The 20,148-nt window shown below is 28.0% G+C and overlaps 2 protein-coding genes across 4 annotated transcripts; both read left to right on the top strand.

Annotated features, from left to right (window-relative positions):
• Nucleotides 1–7,810: 7,810 nt before the first annotated feature.
• On the top strand, nt 7,811–9,434 carry LOC106766003 (PI-PLC X domain-containing protein At5g67130-like). The gene is made up of 8 exons (XM_014650765.1): nt 7,811–7,816; nt 7,902–7,967; nt 8,064–8,177; nt 8,257–8,394; nt 8,468–8,557; nt 8,665–8,968; nt 9,056–9,279; nt 9,369–9,434. The coding sequence occupies exons 1-8, from the start codon at nt 7,811–7,813 to the stop codon at nt 9,432–9,434; spliced, it is 1,008 nt and encodes a 335-aa protein (XP_014506251.1).
• Nucleotides 9,435–15,841: 6,407 nt separating this feature from the next.
• LOC106767422 (PI-PLC X domain-containing protein At5g67130) lies at nt 15,842–19,917 on the top strand. Of its 3 annotated transcripts, none has more exons than XM_014652312.2 (9): nt 15,842–16,084; nt 16,174–16,239; nt 16,329–16,451; nt 16,533–16,681; nt 18,042–18,140; nt 18,263–18,566; nt 18,977–19,200; nt 19,425–19,511; nt 19,595–19,917. In XM_014652312.2, the coding sequence occupies exons 3-9, from the start codon at nt 16,340–16,342 to the stop codon at nt 19,751–19,753; spliced, it is 1,134 nt and encodes a 377-aa protein (XP_014507798.1). In that variant the 5' UTR covers nt 15,842–16,084; nt 16,174–16,239; nt 16,329–16,339; the 3' UTR covers nt 19,754–19,917. The 3 variants fall into 3 exon arrangements, with proteins under 3 accessions (XP_014507798.1, XP_014507796.1, XP_022640142.1); XM_014652310.2 differs by having other exon boundaries at nt 15,844–16,084; nt 16,544–16,681; XM_022784421.1 differs by lacking the exon at nt 15,842–16,084 and having other exon boundaries at nt 16,141–16,239.
• Nucleotides 19,918–20,148: the final 231 nt, after the last annotated feature.

A 20,148-nucleotide genomic window follows, 5' to 3' on the forward strand; every position in this document is an offset into this window, starting at 1 on the left:
ATTTTTTTTTATATCAAATGGCTAACATTACCATACCAATATAAAAAACCAACACACCACATTTCTTTAAAATCAAAATATTTACCATACATCCTTTTCTTGGAATTTTACTACTAGTTATGTTATTCTAACCATAGTAAGTTTTAAATTTAATTTAATCTCGAAAAATATAAAACAATAAATTTAACAAATAATATATTTCATTATAATAAATTTTAATTTATGATTATGATATCATATCAAATGTTAAAAATATAGATTTTAAATTTAATTTAATATTAAAAAATTAATTCATATAATATAAGATTTATATTTACTATATATTATAAGTTTATTTTATTTTAAGTTAATGTAGAATTTTCAATGGAATTAAATTATTAGTAAATTCATGTAAAAGATTACTGAATATAAAATTGTAAAAAAATAAGTTTGTTAAGTTTTGTTTTTGTTAAAAATTTTAATATAAGTCTAGCTTTTACATTAAGATGAAAATGAAAATTAAAAAGTAATTAAATGTTATTTTAAAAAATTTATAATATTATTATCTTAAAATTTTGAATTAAAAATGATATTACTATTTTATGTATATTAAATTTATGACTAATTGGTAATGTGTTATCTTCGTAAAAAAATACATCAATTTCTTATGAATAGATATTGTTTTGGCGGGATTTGGTCCGAGAGTCGATTGACCTTTCTTCTTTGTTCTCTCTAGATAGTTTTAATCCTTTCTAAGAACACAATTCTCCGATAGGTGGTGTACCTGTAAAAGACACTCTGACGCTCAAGTCAGATATGTTGTATAAAGAGGTTTATATATTTCATTTAGGATAGATCAAGGTTCTCTTACCTGAATGTGAGTGGTATACTTATAAGGCTTCTGGTAGCCAAACACATTGATTAATCATTAAACCAGATAACCAGATTCAATAATATCTGTTAATTGTCCATTAATACTAGATTCTTGTACATGACCTGTCAATTACTCATAAATAACATATATTCACATTTAATATGACCATTAAATATATTAATTGGATTTTTACTTTAGTGGTGTTTATCTAACCATCTTGCCTGTTTTGATCTCAGATTCTTCTTAGTCGGTCTGTCACGGAGATATAGTACAGATATCAATTTTATTTATTTATTTTTAGTTAATAGAATACTAAATCCTCATATCAATACTTTTAACATTATTATTTTTCTTCTTTTTTTCATACCCAATATATATAATATAAAACTTGTACCGAAATCCAACTTTTATAGCATAGTTGTTTCTGTTTGCCCACGGGTTTCCATATGAAAGTCTCCAACTTATTTCATACAACACAAGAAATTGTGAAAGTGTTACACTATTCATAGTCGTACTTTTCTATTCTGTTTACTAAATTAATATGCAATTTGTCCAAGTAGTTAATTAAATTTTAGTGTTTTTAATTTGGGTTATTTTCATTTCTGTTAGGGTTTAATTCTTCTTAATGTTCCCCTTTACTACTCAGTTATCATCCTTTTACAAATTTTATCATTAATTTTTTTTTTAGTTTTAAAACTCTTACATGTACATTTGTTAATCTATTAATTTTTAAACAAAATGATAATGTGTCATAAAAAGTAATATAAGTCAAAACACGTAGTTTTGAAAGATTTGATAATAAAATGTCACATTTTCTTTTTTACTTTCTCCCGTCATATTTTAATATATAGATATCAAAATGAGTTACAATCTGTATATTGATTTTAGTTTTGGGTTGGGTTTGAAAAAAATATATATTTCTTTTATGCGGGTCAATTTTGAATCCGACTCATTTAAATTTGGATTAAATCCATGATGAGCTGGGTTAACTCACCAACTCATTAATTTTATTTTATTTATTTTATTTTATGAAATCCTAAAAAAATCATCTGGCTTATTGGATTGTATTATAATTTTTTTATCATTATTTTGAATTGTTTTAAGTTCAACATCATTTCAGAAGTGAAATTTATTTAAATTTAAATTACAAAAATGTTATATTTTTTTCAAAAAAATTGTAATTAAGTGGACCAATCCGTTTAACTCACAAACTCGTGATGAGTCGAATCATATTCGAATTTTTCTGCTTCGATAATATATAAATCTGATTAGGTTGACTCACAGTCCAACCTGTGATAAATCAAGTCGAGCTTAGCTGCCGTTTTAAATACACTACTTTAACACTTGATTAGAAGTTTAAGAAAAATTGATAAGGTGTGTAGATTTTCTTGAAAAATAATAATAAAATATATGAGTGATAAATAGTGTGAAATGATAATAATTTATTGATAAAATAAGAAATTAAGTTTTTTTTTTTTTTTTTATGTTTTATGGATCCTTAGATATTTAGATTACTTTCATCAAAATATAAGCGCAAGTTAAACACAATCTTACATCCATAAGTTACTTTTTTTGTAAGATTTCTAAAAAAATTGTTTCGATCACGTTTGAGTTTACATTAATGTATTTTTATAATTTTTTTTTTGTAGTATTTTAAGATTACATTTCTACCTACACACAAAAATACATTTGTATACCTAACCAGATATAAGCATATCCATAATTTGAACACTAATTTATTATTTTAAGATTTTAGTGATGCATTATTAAATTATATACTTATTTTTATAGCTGTCCAACTTAACTTCTATAAGTTTGTCTTTGGTGAAAACTATGGTAAAAACAGAGAAATAATTTTACTTGTTTTTTTAAAAATGTTAAATAAAATAAGGATGTTAAAATACTATATATTTCTTATTAAATGATCAATAGTAAACTGTTAGTTAAATTAAAAAGGAAAATGTACTTGGTAATTTCCTTTTCTATTTGAGAGGATCTTTTGGAGACATGTTTTGCAAATAGATCTTTAAAAAATTAGAAGTAATGATATTAAAATATATTTTTATATTTATTTGACATAAAATAAAAAATAAAATGGTTATAAAAATATAATTTTTTTTTATTTTTTTAAGAAAAAAGAAAGTAAAAAAATAAGTAAAAGTTATATTAAATGAATAGAAAAAAATTTAGATATGTTAAAAAATATTTTAAAAAAATTAGAGAAAGAAAAGGACAAGCTTCATTATTCATTTGCCAATTAACGAACTTCAGCAAAGCAAATCAAAGTGTGAATATTAAAGTATGAATTAAGAAATGTTAATATAGATTAGTGTGCAAAATCAAATTGTTTGGGGAAAGAAAAATGCCAACAAGACTGGACCAATTTGACAGCATGTGTGCCAGCTATTCTTATCTGTTTTTTTGGCGTTCCAAATTAAATTATTTTTTATTTTCAATAATTGACTCAAAGCGTTTTAAAACTACATTAAAAATAAATTCAATTCTACTTTTATAGAACGGTTTTTATTTTTAAATTTATATTTTAGAAAAAAAAAACTAAATTAGGTTATCTTCGTAAGTATTTTTTTTTCTCATTACTATTCGTATTATAACAGTGATTATAACGATGAAAATATATTTATTATGCGTGAAATAGTCTAAATGGTTATCTACTGGAAGATAGAAATAATTTTTTATTATTTCACAGATCTTAATATTCTAAATCTCCTTCTACTCAAAATTAAGAATAAAGTAAATTTGTATTTATGGATTTTATGTGAACATGTGTATATATTGATGAAAAATAGATAAATTAAGGATTATACAATATTTTATATTGATATAAGGATAAGTGTGTTTTTTTAACTTTTCTCTAAAAGAAATATTTAATAATATTTATTGATATGAGTGCAGTTATAATTATATTTATGTACATTAGAATAAAATATAGATTTTATGCACCTTGAGTGTAAAGACAGGGATCAATATAGAATTATACTTGAGAAACGAGGATGAATTTAGTCAAAACTCACATCCACTCATACTATTATCAACCTAACCAAAATCACATATTTAGGTTGTAATTGTTTCAGAAGAATGTATTCTTAAGCATGATTTGCATAGAAGGATTATAAAACAAATTTATGTTTGGTTGCAAAAATTTAAGAGGGAAAATCACGAATTTGCGAGATGTATCTTTTTTAAGTTATTACTAAAGTGTGAAGATTCGGAGTGATTTTTGATTAATTAATATTATTATCTTAATTATATTTAATAATTAATAATCAAAGTTTTAGCACTAATCAATTTTAGATCATTAAAATTTGAAGACAAAGACTATGACATAAAAGTTGAAGACAAAGAATGTGAAGTTATATCTAGATCCAGGAGAATATATCCGGATCCATATCAAGTTGTATTCGAATCCAAGATATACCTATTGAATATAAAATTATTTTATTTTCATAATTAATTTTTATTTTATTTTTTCTTATAATAATTTTTACAAATTTTACATTTTTTAAAAAATAAAATTTTATCCATAATTATTCACTTTATTTAAATACAAATTAATTTTATATTCGTAATTAATTTTATTTTTGTTACTCTTATAAAAATTTTAACAAATATTTAGATGATTAATAAATATTATTTTATATTATTTTTATCACTAAAGATATTTTGGTAATTTTTATTTTATATCAATTAAAACAATTTTTTATTTGTTACATCCATCAAATCATACACAAAATTTTACAAATTTTATCTTCAAATTTCCTCTAAATCACCACCTAATTTCTTAAAAAAACAACACTCAAATTATTCTTAAATCCTTTCAATTCCATTTATTCCCTCTCCCTCAAATTCATTCACCAACACCCTTTATGTTAACATATTTATTATATTTATAATGTAATATTTTATAATTCTTAAATACTCTAGAATAATATATTACTTGTTATTCTTTCTTTTACTTTTCTATTTATCATTTAGTAAAATTAAATATTGAATAATATATTTTGTATCATATATACCATCATGGACAGATTGAAGTCAAAGTGGCTATAAAATAATATGATTAAATAGAAAAAATATCGAATATAAATATTAATGGATAAAACTTACAATAGATAATTGATACTTGTAAGTATTTATTATCTACTAGTAAGTATTCTTATAAATAAGTCGAATACAAGAATCATAGTATCTATATTTACAAAAAATTAAAATAAAAATTTAATTTATTTTTATTAAGTTAAATTTAATTAAAATTAAAATTATATTTATATTTAATTTAATTTATATTATATTTTATATTTTCTTTTATAATTTTATTTTAAAAATTTATATAATATTTTTTTTTCAAATATTTGTGAATATCTACGAATTTTAAAATATCTGTGAATATTTATTAAACAGATATTTAATAAGTAACAAAGTAATAATGAGTGAATTTTTTTTGTTGTGAGTTGAGTAACGAATAAATACTATATTTGTCGTACTTGACTCATTGTCATCCTAAATATGAGGAGTTCATCCTCAAGTTTCATGCAAGTAAAAGTTCGCTACTAATTATATAAATATGCATAAATGTTGAAGTGCAAACTATTCATTTAATAATTAATATCTCGTGTACTTCCTATTAAATTAAGTGACAAAAGGTTGTTTTAAGAATATCAAATTCAAATAACTTACTATCATTCAACTATTAAAAACCAAATCTCAACTAAAGAAGAAGAAAACATTGCGATCTTGTATAGGTTTTATCTCAACCTTTATAAGAACATTTTGATACCCAGTAAGAATTCAAGTAATATTTTTTGTACCAAGTGGTGTAAATAGGAAACACAATTAAGAATGAATATTATAAAAACTGTAGAAGTAAAAGAGAACAAATTTGAATGAGATGATGTTGTTGTTGGAAGTCAAGAAAAGGTTCAAAAATTTGAAAAAAAGGAAACATAGAGGACATTGACAACCTAAAACTCGAGGACATTAAGATGAACAAGAAACTTGAATATCTAGAATGTTTGTATAAATCTGAAAACAATTGTGAGAAAACTTATAGGAATTTTAATCAAATCCTACCTATTCATGAAATTACGTCCATCGAGAGGACAAGAAGCAAAAATAATCACAAATTAGAAATATGACATCATATATTTTTGTTAAGAAATAAATTTTAAGTTTAACTCAACCCCACAAAATCGATTTATAATATATTATAAATTGGTCTTAGTTCTAGTCGATGTAAGACTTCCAACACTTTTATTTTTTACATTTATTTGAACATAGAGACTTACAAAAACATCCTTTATTGATAGGATAATGAAAACCCTACTACTTAATGAGAACAATATTATCCTGAATTTATATGATGAAACATTTAATTAAGATGAATAAAATTAACGGAACTAAATTATCAATTAATTGTATTATATTAAAAAAACTGAATTATATCATTTTATAGTTTATTTTTATAAATTGAAATTCTAAAATTACCATTTAATTAACTATTCATTAACTTAAAACTAATTACTTTTATACTTTTTATATATTTGAGACTTTCTAAAATTGTAATTTAATTTGATTATTATAAACTTTAATGGGGACGATTCAGTTAATTTATATTGTAAATATTATCAACTCAAACAAAAACTATTTTCAAGGAACTTCTTTTAAATATAATAATTTTCACGAGATCAAATATAGTAAAATATCAAATAATAATAGATGAAAATTTAATGCATAGAAACGATAATTATAGATTATGTCCCAACATAAACTTTATATGAACTTTATATACAAACTAACTTTTATATTTTTATATGATTGTAAAATATTTTTCTTTTGAAAAAAAAAGCTACACAAGTAAATCAGCCCGCTAGACCCAAAGACTAAAATCACCTAAATTGGCCCAACAGTTTTTTTAAAAATGTACTATAAACCTGTTACTATAAGCTATACCAAAATCACTTACATTCAATTTTATTCAATTTTTTTTTATAACCAAACATGTTATAAAATAGTCATCCTTGTTCTACAAAATCTTAATGCAAAAAACTCTTTCTGTAATGTATCTTCTAGTAAAATCATAATTTCAATGGCTAATCTATATTCTCAAAGGTTAAACATTTCAAATTTTAATATTTATTAGTTACTTAATTAATTAATATATCAAACTTACACACATACAAGGGTGCATATAATTTGAGCATTTGTTTACGCCTCTTTTCTCCTTTAAAACTCTAATATTCAAATTACATTTTAATCTTCTTTTCTTCACCCATCTGATCAAATCTAAAATGCTTTTGCTTGTGAACATTCTACACATATGAATATTGTATTACTTAAACGCAGAGGATAAAAAACACTTCTTTTTTATTTTTCATTTTAATATTTATTCTGAAAAGGAAGACATGAATATAAACATAAATAAATAAACTCATCATTACAACAAACAAGATTTTTTAGAGCAATTTTTTTTCCATATGTAGAGGTGATAATAATTCATTTTTAATTAGTATATTCTACATAATCGAGTTAGGAACAATTGCATAAACCACTTCTATTTTTTGTTTTTTATTCCCGTAAGAGGAACATCTTGCAATACTAGCCTGTAGATCTGTCAAATGATAATAATTGAATAATGCCCGTTTTATAATCATTTTCATTTTTTTTTTCTTTTCATTCTTGGGTCACCATCATGACGTTATTGTTTGGTACAACTGTTTTAAATTTTTTGAACGTACCTTTGCTATGTCATAAGACCAAAGCATTCCTAAATTACATAACCCTTTGGAACTGTTTTAGACAAATTAATGTTATCCGACAATCGAAATATGATTAAAATATATGTAGCCATTCAAATATATGAAGTTTCATTTCCAATAAATATGTATATATATATATATATGAATTGGTTGGTTGCGTAAGTAATGCATAGAATAGCAAATAATGGAGGTATATGCAGTTACATATTTGCATTGTTAAGATTCTGTTCTGCATATTGCTTTATCTTCAAACTTTCATCTTTGTTCATTTTCAGAACTACCTTCTCATCGCTACTTTGATCAGCACAAGTCTTGTATTTGCTTGCTACATTGTTCTCATGGTAACTATAAGTACTTATTTTTAACCTCAATCTCTTCCTTTATATGTTGAATATGCTTTCAGTGATTTATGAAAATCATCAAACTTGTTTTAATAGGTGGGAGAAACATGTTCTCGAGACATTAATGACTGTGACATGGGATTGCAGTGCATAGAATGCAACTCGAAAAATCGGTGTACACGAATTCGAACTATAAGTCCTATTTTAAGGGTCCTTACCATGTTCATCAACCTGTTTTGTACCTCTGAGTAAATTTTGTATAATTAAGAGTATGGTGAATGATGAATAGGTGAAGGATCTTCCATTCAACCAATACTCATGGCTTACAACTCATAACTCATTTGCATGGAGGGGAGTGAATTCAAGCATCGGTTTTCCAATTTTGGCCATCACGAACCAAGAAGATTCCATTACAGATCAACTCAAGGTATGTTAAGTAAATGTCAAAAACAATAATGATTATCGTTTCAGATTTTCAAGACAACTTCATATTGTTGCAGAATGGTGTAAGAGGATTGATGTTGGACATGAATGATTATAAAGATGAGATTTGGCTATGTCAAGGGATGTGCTCTAGATATACAGCTTTTGTAAGGCATTTTGTAAAAATTTCATCACAATCACCACTCTTCAAAGTTAAAGTGTGTTGTTTGTTTGACATTCTTAAGATTTTGAAATACGAGGTACAATTTAACAGCAACCTGCGATTCATGTTCTAAAAGAGATAAGGGCATTCCTTGAAACACGGCCAACACAAATCATCACCATTTTCATTGAGGATCATGTAACATCGCCAAATGGTGTGAATAAAGTTTTCAATGCAGCTGGGCTGAGGAAATTTTGGTTTCCAGTGTCGAAAATGCCGAAAAACGGTGGTGATTGGCCAACAGTGAAAGAAATGATACGAAGGAATCATCGTTTGATTGTGTTCACTTCAAATGCTACTAAGGAGGATTACCAAAGAATTGCGTTTGTGTGGAATTATGTTGTAGAAAATCATCGTGAGTTTGACACATTAATTGTTTGGGAATGAAATTGTATAATTAATTAAGTGGGTCTAATAATTTATTCCAGTTTTGATATTGTAGATGGACATGATGGCATGAAAAGAGGTTCTTGTTCAAATCGAGCTGAATCACTTCCACTGAACACAACAACAAAGTCATTGGTCTTAATGAACTACTTTCGAAATGTCAAAAATTCTAAGGAAGCATGTAGGGATAACTCTTCTCCTTTGCTCACCATGATGAATATGTGCTTCACTGCTGCAGGTAATCGATGGCCTAATTATGTTGCTGTTGACTTTTACAAGGTAAATTTTGAAAACCATTTCCTTAATTAATATCATCACATCAATTATATATAAGCTACATATTCATATATATTCAATGAAACATCCAGAGAAGTGACGGTGGTGGAGCTCCTGAAGCATTAGATGTGGCAAATCAAAACTTGCTTCAGACATAAACAATCACCTTCGGAGGTATACAACGAATGAATTCACTTATGTTATATTTTTATGCATGTGACGAAGGATATAACACACTTAAAAATATGTGACACATATCCGTTTTGTATATATATATATATATATATATATATATATATATATATATATATATATATATATATATATATAAGGGTATGTGATGGATGTGAAGTTCCTGTGTTTATTGGAATTAAAATTTGATTTACTGTTTTGTTTACAACAATGTAGTTTTTCACCCCTTAGCTTAAAATCAAGCATTTTTCAAATGAATCTTAGTCACGAAACCTTATACTTGGAATTTTTGTTTAGAGATATAAATAATTAGTTAAACTGAGAATACAAGAATAAAATTGATGAGCATATCGTGATCTTGATTATGGTTGTCCTAATAATTTTTACCATTTTTGCTTTAACAATTTTCCTATTGAATTAATTAAGTCTGAATTTTGTTATTTTATGCTAAAGTTAATAATTAGAAATTAATCATTTTATGGAAAAGTGTTTAAAAAATAATAAAAGTATTTATTTTCAAAAAATTGAACTAAACATTCACTTCATTTATATAAGCATTTAACTTTTATTTTTCAATCACTAGTGCATAATTAGGCTTTAACGTCACCCTACAGACGTCAGACCATAAAACACCTAACGCAAATTATTGATCGGTGACATTTTTGTAAATAAGTTGGATATGTAGACGTCGGTTCGGAGGGGCTATAGATGCCGGGGTCTCTATTAACTGACGTCTATGTGTTTGACATCTAGGTGAAAAGTCATTTCTTTCTGCCATATAGACGTCTGTTAGGAAGGACACTGACGTCTACATGTCTGACAGGTAGGTGAAAAGTCATTTTTTTCCACCATCTAGACGTCTGATCCCGCCACCCCGATGTCTATATACGATTATAGACGTCAACTCCCCCTACAACCGACATCTATATATACCACGAATATTAATTTTTAAATCGAATGGACGTCACATTAGTGAGGTCTCCGATGTATATTCGAGAATAAACGTCGGTCTTTGGGGTAACTGACATCTTATTTCCTGTTAAATAAGACATTGCGAACTAGCAATTACGCACACTTCATCGTCTTCCATCGCCTTTTCTCTCCGCAACATTGCATTCCAGGTGAGTTTGATCTCTTTTGAATCGTTTAAACTTACTTTTACTCCGATTAAAGTAGTCTTTGTTGTATTATCTTTCGTTTGAACCAATTAAAATGAGTTTTCGTTGTGTTTTGGTGCAGTTTTTCTCGTGTCTTTGGGTAGCGTAGTGCATCTTCTCCCTTTGCTAGTTTCCTCGTAAGAAAAGCTTGTGTCTTTTGGATATCTTATGGCATTTCAACCTGAAGCCGAACCTGGGTCCTTGCCTAGTTTTCATGTCACCGTATTATTTTTCTTTGGCGGTTGGAATGGAACTAGACAACGACCTAGGTTCGGTTTTGGGTTGAAATGTCATAAGAAATCCAAAAGACGCAATTTTTTCTTGCGAAGAAGCTAATAAAGGAAGGAGGTGTTACTACGTTACCTAAAGACACAAGCAAAACTGCATTAAAATACAACGAAAACTTAGTAGATGTCGATTAATGCCATGTCCGACGTCTATAGTGCCCATAGACGTCAGTTCGTGCCATGTCTGACGTCTTGATAGTGTCCATAAACGTCAGTTAGTGTCATGTCTGACGTCTTTATAAACGTCGAACATGGCATTTAACTGACGTCTATAATGACGTCAGACTTGTAGAGTTCGATGTCCCATTAACGTCACCCATAAATCATTGGGTCAGGATGTGAAGTTAGAAACCCAAAAAAACATACGTCTAAAGCCCTTTCTACACTAGTAAATATTTTTTTCTTAAAGTCGTCACCATATTTATATTTCAAGATAAATATGAAGTGAATTAATTCACTTCATAAGAGAGAATATCAAAACAACTCACTTCACAAACTTACGTTCACCTAAAAGTTTAGATATTTACTAACATGATTGTGATGGGTAGACAAATATATATCATCTCCTAAGTATTTTCATACAAGTCTTTCTATGGTAATAACTCAATTTTTGGTTGCCTCTTGCTTCATATTCCCAAAATTATAGAAACCAGAACAAATATTTAGTGTCATTAGAAGATTTGTCACAAAGACTAATAAATATAATATTATTATTATTATTATTATTATTATTATTAGTATTATTATTATTATTGTAATTATTATTATTTTGTTATTATGTGTCTAAATTAAATAAAGGATGAGATTAGAATGGAATAATTTTTACTATGAGATATATGATATTTTTGATTCTTTGAATTCAGGTGTAAATATAAGCTCGAGACATTCTTGCACTACAAAGGGAAATGGAGCCTGTTATTCTCTATACATGTTAAGTTAGCTTTCAATTCATGCATTTAATACAATAATATATTACTTCTAATTTCTCCAATAAATTGTTTTTTGTGTTTCATGATAATTCATTTTCATATCTTTTCTATTCTTTGGAATAAAGACTAAATTTCATGTCTTTTAAGAGCGTTTTAATATTTGTGTTCAATGAATCTACACGATTTATAGGATTCACCACAAAAACTCAGTGATGATAATAATAATAATAAGGGTTAAATATGTTTTTAGTCCCTATATTTTGGGGCAATTTTGGTTTTAGTCCCTCTTTTAAACTAAGGTACAATTTAGTCCTTCAACTCTAGAAAACTCTGGTTTTAGTCCTTTTTACCAAATTTTTTTAACTTTATTTGCTATTTCAAGCACGTTTCGTTATAGCATTTGGATTGTTTACACTGTTTGACACATTTTTGCTTCAATGTTAACTGAGAAACGCGTTTCAAACAGCAAATAAAGTTAAAAAAATTTGGTAAAAAGGACTAAAACCAGAGTTTTCTAAAGTTGAAAGACTAAATTGTACCTTAGTTTGAAAGAGAGACTAAAACCATAATCGCCCTAAAATATAGGGACTAAAAACATATTTAACCCTAATAATAATAATAATAATTATTATTATTATTATAATTATAATAATAATAATTATTATTATAATATAATAATAATAATAATAATAATGATGATGATAATGATGATGATGATTATGGTTATACAAAATTTAATTTATTTACATATAAATTTTAAAAAACATATCTTAAATTTCATAAAATTTTGTTAGTATATTATATTGGTTTTCAAATTATATGAAATGAAAGTCATTACAAACTACAATCAAATATATGCACTTGAAAATTAATACAAAACACAATTGCAAATATTCATGAATTAAGACATGTGTATTAAAAATTATATGCACTAATAAATTAAAAAAAGTGATCAATCTTCTTAAACTATCCAACCGAACAATTCAAGATTCAATACTTATAAATTATTAGTATTATCTCCTCTTATATTCATCTTTTAGAAAATACATTTCTTCTCAAACAAGAAACTAAGGTGTTACTATGAGCTTATAGTCGGCCAATCAGGTAACCGCATACTGGCTTGAGAGGACCGAGCAGTTGACGTGCAGGAAAGATCCTCACTGTCGCTCGGTCTCGACAACAGTTGAGCGGAGTTAAAACGCAACAACTATGGATGAGTGGTTAAGATTTGCATTAATGATCATTAAGAGGAAAATTAATTGGTCAGATCCTTGTAAACTCTATAAACTCACTTTTAATCATCGTTGAATTACTTTAGACCTCCAAACAAAATTTGTTGACTTAAGCGTCGGAGTGTATTTTGCAGGTCACTCCTCATACTCCGATTGGTTACACAAAGCAAGGAGCGGAGCAAACGTTCGACGGGGACAAGAACATCACAGAGGCGTCATCCTCGTCCCATTACAACATAAACATAAGGCTAACAATACAACAATATATTTAAGTACACAATTAATCACATATGCAACATACAAAAAATAAACAATACTACAAAATTATAGGCTCGTATTAAAAAATAGTAAATTTTAAAGACAATAATAGAAATATAAGAGCATAAAAAACAAATAACAATAGAAAAAAATACAACTACTCACGTTATGTAACTACCTCGACACAAATACAAACAATATATTAGTCTCATAAAACAAAATAAGCATAAAAATATTAATAACCGAAAAGAATCACACTCACCACATCATAGCAAACGAACGAGGAAAGGTTGATTTTATAAATTGAGAAACTTAGTGCTATAAAAAAAACTATTAATATTTTAGTGGTTAGTGTTTAATTTAAAATTATTAATGTTTGACAAATTTCAATATTCAATGCTTAGCATTTCACAATCCTTATATTTTAGGCTAAATTTTTTAACATTTAAGATAAAATTCATTAATTAATATTTTGATGCAACTAGTATAAAATAATATTTTTTTAATCATGTGAAATCAATATAATTATATAATTATAAAGTATATTGATAGTGAATATATACAAATATTAGTACTCTTTGGATCTAGTTACTCCTAACTAAATATGAATATTATTTGAAATGTTGTCATTTTTTGTTAAGACGGTATATTTTTTAGAATGCAATCACTCTATGCTAAAATTGAATATACTTTGGAACTCAATCATTCCAAGCAAAAAGTGACTAACATCGTAAGACAAATACAAGTTTGAGTATACTTTTTTTAAATGACTATAATCCAAACAATGTTCTTCCTCACACACAAAAGACTTAAGTTTGCTTGAAAGCGCCAACAATATTTCTTCCTCACAAAGATGTTTTTTATATAGAGATTAAAAGAAATATGTCTTTTGTAATGCTCCGGCAACTAACCGGGAGTATTGACTAGGTCACCCATCCCTAAATTACTCTAAGCTAAGCACGCTTAATCATGAAGTTTTTATGGGTTAGGCTACCGAAAAGCAAATGCATTTGTTGACATGAGTAGCCAAATTAATTCCTTTAAGCTTTCCTTCAACTGTATAGTCCCATACCTATACAGTCTCTAGACCCCTCTCATTCCGGTGTATGTTCGATTCTTCCATGTGCCCCTTCCACTGGAAGCCTACCAGGAGTCACTCCTTATCCGTGCCTCTTGCACCGGTGATCACTCTCCGCCTTCGTCAGTACTCGAGTGTCACATGCAAATGGTTTTAAAGTTGTTGTGAGGTTTATAATCTTCGTCTTCTTTATTTATGGTCTAGTCAAACCATGTATAGGCAATATTAAATATACATGACTTTTTTATACAATTTCTTTATACATAACTTATCAAAGTTACTTTCCAGAAAGTATTTGATGAACAACTTGGATGCTTTTGTAAGACTATTCAAGTACTAATAAAATTTATCACAAGAGATTTTTTTATTTTATTTTGAGATGAATTTATTATTTTATTAAACAAATGTACACATTATCTTTAAAATTATTTCTTACAAGGTCAACATAATTTTTTTTAGAAAACTAAGGCTATAGTGGTTATGAAAATTAATCTTATGTTTACATCAATTTTTTTTTTTTTTAAGAATCTGTTTAAAGTTGTTCATAACACCATGTCATTTAAATGGTTGTATGTATAATGATAATAAATGATAATCGTATCTAAAATTATTCATATTCTTAATAATATTTTTTAATAGTACTTTTTTATGTAGTGAGAAATGATAAATGTATTTTAAACTATCAACTTAACTTAAATGTCATAATACATAGTAATACCTACTATATATTTTACATAACAAAAATCATATATAATTGTAGAGATTCACAATTATGTAACACTTACCTAATATTACTCACAACTAGTATATACTCAAAACATTTCATTTACACTTTATACCTATACTTTTTCTCTCTAATGTTTTGTTTGGTGGAAATTACTTACCATTTGTAAGAATTTAAGGAGATCGATTTAAGAATTTATGGGGATTGATTCGAAATTATTTGTAAGAATTATGTATATGTAGTCTAATTGGTTTGTGATGACTTGTACGGAAAGTTTTGAAAGAAAAATTGAAATGTGAGATGAAGAAAAACATAATGAATTTAAGGAAGATTGTTTAATAAATTACCAAGTTTTTTTTTAAACTTTTATTTATTAAAAAGTAATAAACAGTATTTTTAAATAATTAATATTTTTAACAAATAATTTGTTATTATTTTCTCAATTAATTGTATTAATAAAAGAATATTTTTTTAAAATTACATCTAACATTAGCTTTCACATTGCATTAAATACATGTACCTACGCTTATTAATTAAAGCAAATAAATCACATGTATGAATAAATTTTCTACGCTTTCCATTAAATCAAGTTACATTCCTTTATATTTCCTCCTGCAGAACAATGTTTCAATTTACATATCCTAATCAAACAAAACATAAGTGTTACCATAACTTTTAGATGTATAAAATCATTTTTATTACTACTTGGTTTCCATTTATCATATTTTTTTCCTCTTATAAAAGTGGTGTAGGTTAGTTAGAATATCATTAGTTACACCATAACAGATAAATCTGCTGTGAAACGGTTCACGTTCAGCTCACACGTCTTGCTCACATATTGCACTGTTTGGAATTCAAATTTCGCATTCAATCTCTGTAATTGAAAGATAAAGGTGACAATATCTCATCTTTCCTCTCACCCTATCAGCACAACAAATAATCATCATGCAGGTATCTTTCTTCTTTCTTCCTTCTTCCTCATCCTCTGTTCTTCATCTGTTCCAAAACACAGACTTCACTTTCTTCTTTCTTTCTCGCAGAATCCAACACTTGCGACAACCCTTTTCGCCATTTTGCTCCTTGTCCACTCCTCACTCGCTCTCAAGGTACAAACCAGCAACTTTAATCCTTTTCGATAACCCTTTTTGCCTCTAATTTCGATAAACTTGTCTCCCAACTCCACAATCTTCAACAGGAAGGACAAACATGCGTAGCAGACAGGAACTGCGACTCGGGTTTGCACTGCGAAACGTGCGTGGCCAATGGGAACGTGCGACCAAGATGCACTCGCATTCAACCCATCAATCCCACTTCAAAGGTCTCACCTTTTTTACTTGCAGTTGTGCTTTTTGAGTTTTGTTGTGTTGTGGCTTGAAAGTGGTGGTGATGAAGTTTTCAGTTTTTGAACAGGTAAAAGGGTTGCCGTTTAATCGGTATTCATGGCTGACGACGCATAATTCATTTGCGATTTTGGGTCAGAAACCAATGACGGGTTCTGTTATTCTTGCTCCCACCAATCAACAAGACTCCATCACAAGCCAACTTAACGTGGGTTCTACTCTCTTTCATCGTTTTTCTTTTTCTTTAATTGAAAAAACTTTATATTAACCTGCTTATGTCTTTACTTTTTCCATCCACTGCAATTTAATATAACTTATACAACCAATTAAAAACCATTTATTTAATTATTTGTCAAAATAATGCTATTAATTCACTTAAATGATACACCTGTCATGAAAAAGAATATATATAGAAAAAAGGTTGTAAACACTTGTAATTATAATAAATTGTACACGGTCTGAAATAAGATAAATTTATTAACAACTTATATTGAAAATTATTTTTGATTAATTGGTGGATTAAAATGTCAAACTTTGTTTTCTTTAGGGAACAATGCCAAAAAACATTTAATAAGCGTGTCTAGGTTTTTGTACTTTAGTTTTATTGCTCTTATACAGTGGTATTTGGATACTTGAAAATTTTTGAATTCCAGAGAAGTTGAAGTAAAGAAAGGAAAAGATTTCTGAAACTTTAAGCAGTTGTTTGAAGATCATTTGTCGTGTCTCTCATTGTGTCCATTCTACATTCCGGGAGAGTAAAGTTTCTGCCTTCTGCTCATTGCAAAGAACATAAGGTCCCCACTATGTTTCTTTTCAATTCTTTAAAACTGAAAAGTCAGAAAGTGGTTGGCTATACGGTTGCGGTTGCTTGCTGCAGGATAAATCCCTATTGTGAAAACAGCCCAAGATTTTGTATTTTAAATAAATTGAACTACTAGAATTTGTTTATACTGTTGAATAGTTCAAGTGGTTCCTAGTTTAATTTCTTTAATGAGATGCTTGCATTGTTCAAGCCCACCAGTGATGAGGATGGCTTTATCTGTTTTCCTAGGTACAAAGAATGTCTTACATGAGGGGATTATATATTAATTTGACTAAACAATTAGGATTGTTTTTCCTCTGGTTAAATATTACAATTTGTTTCAAGTTTAATTTGATTAGTTAGTGCCTTTGTGTAAAAGGCTGCTTATTTTTCAATAACTTTATAATGACACGTTTAGAGTTGGTAGCAGAACAGAGATGAAGGAACGGCTCGAAGCTCAAACCTTTTTCCAAGTAAAACAGTAAAAACATCTTGTTTGTATTCTCACAGTAAAATAACTTCATTGAATAGCTTGACAACAATTTGTAACTTGGTGGGAATTACTCACCAATTTTTATAGAGATCAAGAACAGCATCATTCTTAAAATACTCCCACAATCTAAGATACAAAGTACAAAGGGGATGAAAGAGAAGTTATCCCTTTTTAATTTACATTTCATTTCACATTTCACGTAAAAGGAATCCAAAATGATTTGACTTCAAGAATTTTGGCACCTCATTCTTGTATTTCACATTTGTCTTGCAGAATGGAGTACGAGGGTTGATGCTTGACATGTATGACTTCCAGAATGATGTTTGGCTGTGTCACTCTTTTGGTGGTCAGTGCTACAACTACACAGCTTTTGTAAGTAAGAAATAGCTTGGTTGTTGGTGATTCGAATTAATCATAATGCAATTAAAAATTTGTATTTTTCTGTGACCATGAAATCTGGTTATCAATAGTTGTCTGAAATATGAACAATACAGCAACCTGCCATTAATGTTCTGAAAGAGATTCTAGTATTCCTAGAGGCAAACCCATCAGAGATTGTTACCATTTTCATTGAGGATTACGTTACATCACCAAAAGGCCTAACAAAGGTGTTTGATGCTGCTGGACTGAGAAAATACTGGTTTCCAGTGTCTAGAATGCCCAAAAATGGTGGAAACTGGCCAACAATTGATGATATGATCAAGAAGAATCAGCGTTTAGTTGTCTTCACCTCAAAAGCATCCAAGGAATCTTCTGAAGGGATAGCCTATGAATGGCGATATTTAGTAGAAAACCAGTGTAAGTACAAGTTCCTATAATTTAAGTTTACTAGTGTGTGAGGAAATAAAACTAGGATAATGATAATTAGACAACAATTTTTTTGACAACATTTAAATATTATCTACGTGTCATTATGTGATTGGTCCAAAATTACTTCACAATCAATAACAATAATTATAAACACCATCATGGACCAATCACAGAATGACACCATGATATTCAAATGTTCAATAAAATATTATCTAAATATCATTATCCATAAAATTATGGATAGAGAAATGTTAGACACACCCTCTAAGGCTTTTTTTTTTAAATATAACTTTATTATTGATTAAACTTCATGAAAAATCGTAAATTTGTTTGAATCATACTAAATTATATCCAATCTTAAGTATGCTAAAAATGGCGAATACTGATGGGATTCGCAGATGGAAATGGAGGAATGAAGGTTGGTTCATGTCCAAATCGTGCAGAGTCACCATCTATGAACACAACTTCAAGATCATTAGTTCTGGTGAATTCCTTTCGAGATCTTCCTGATGTAACCAAGTCTTGCAAAGACAATTCAAGTCCTTTGCTTGATATGGTCAGTACATGCTATGGAGCAGCTGGCAAACGTTGGCCTAATTTCATTGCTGTTGACTTCTACAAGGTGTTACAATATTAGCGATGATTGGTATTCTCAACTTATAGAATGAGCAACTATTTGTACCAGTTTTTTCCTTAATAAAGAGAAAAAAAACGGAATAGGATTTTTTGGTAAGATAAAATAGCTTATACAAAGTTAAAACTAAAATTTTATGACAGTTTTGACAAACTGATTTGTACATAGGTTAATTTTAGCATAGTAAACTTTTTCTTACATTGATGCTTCAGAGAAGTGATGGAGCAGGAGCCTCAGAAGCACTAGATGTTGCTAATGGTCATCTAGTGTGTGGATGTGAAAACATTGCCACCTGCAAGGTTTGCAGCAATCAACACGTGACAAAATTTTCCTCTACCTCTCTAGAGGTTGCTGATAGAGTAATGAATTTGGATTTTTGCAGGCTAACATGACATTTGGAGCATGTGAGGTACCTGAGGCTGAAGCAACTCCTCCTGCAGCAGCAGGTGACACTAGCTTTGGTGTTGCAAATTGCAAGCAAGTTGATTTGTTGTGGTGTTTTGCCACCACTGTTTTTGGGGCCATGCTTGTGGCATTGTAAATAGACATTTCCCTTGAATATAAGTAGGAGAAAGTGTGTGAAGAAACCATTTTTGGTGCAGTGCAATGGTGTTATTTACAGTTATTTGAATTTTGAGAGCAACTTTGGAAATTGCAGTTGTAGTTTTATAGTCACTTCCGAAATTAATATTGGTTAGTCATCAATTGTGTTGAAGAACCCTTTTTTTATATACCACAGACTTTTTCTTATATATATATATATATATATATATATATATATATATATATATATATATATATACTTTGCACCTTAGATAATGTGAGGGGTGGACAAAACTGAACTGAACTGGAAAACAATTCAGACAAATTGAACTGAATTGTACTAAATTATAGTATGAACTGAACTGAACTATTAACTGAATTGTAAACTATAAT

Source organism: Vigna radiata, chromosome 7, assembly GCF_000741045.1.
Source record: "Vigna radiata var. radiata cultivar VC1973A chromosome 7, Vradiata_ver6, whole genome shotgun sequence".
Taxonomy (NCBI): Eukaryota; Viridiplantae; Streptophyta; class Magnoliopsida; order Fabales; family Fabaceae; genus Vigna; species Vigna radiata.

Bases quoted from the DNA above. Each gene is read 5' to 3' on its own strand.
- LOC106766003 (XM_014650765.1), top strand. The intron at 8,558-8,664 runs GTAAGGCATTTT...ACAATTTAACAG, and splicing joins GCTCTAGATATACAGCTTTT to CAACCTGCGATTCATGTTCT. The intron at 8,969-9,055 runs GTGAGTTTGACA...TTGATATTGTAG, and splicing joins TTATGTTGTAGAAAATCATC to ATGGACATGATGGCATGAAA.
- LOC106767422 (XM_014652310.2), top strand. The intron at 16,682-18,041 runs GTGGGTTCTACT...TTTGTCTTGCAG, and splicing joins CCATCACAAGCCAACTTAAC to AATGGAGTACGAGGGTTGAT. The intron at 19,201-19,424 runs GTGTTACAATAT...TTGATGCTTCAG, and splicing joins TTGCTGTTGACTTCTACAAG to AGAAGTGATGGAGCAGGAGC.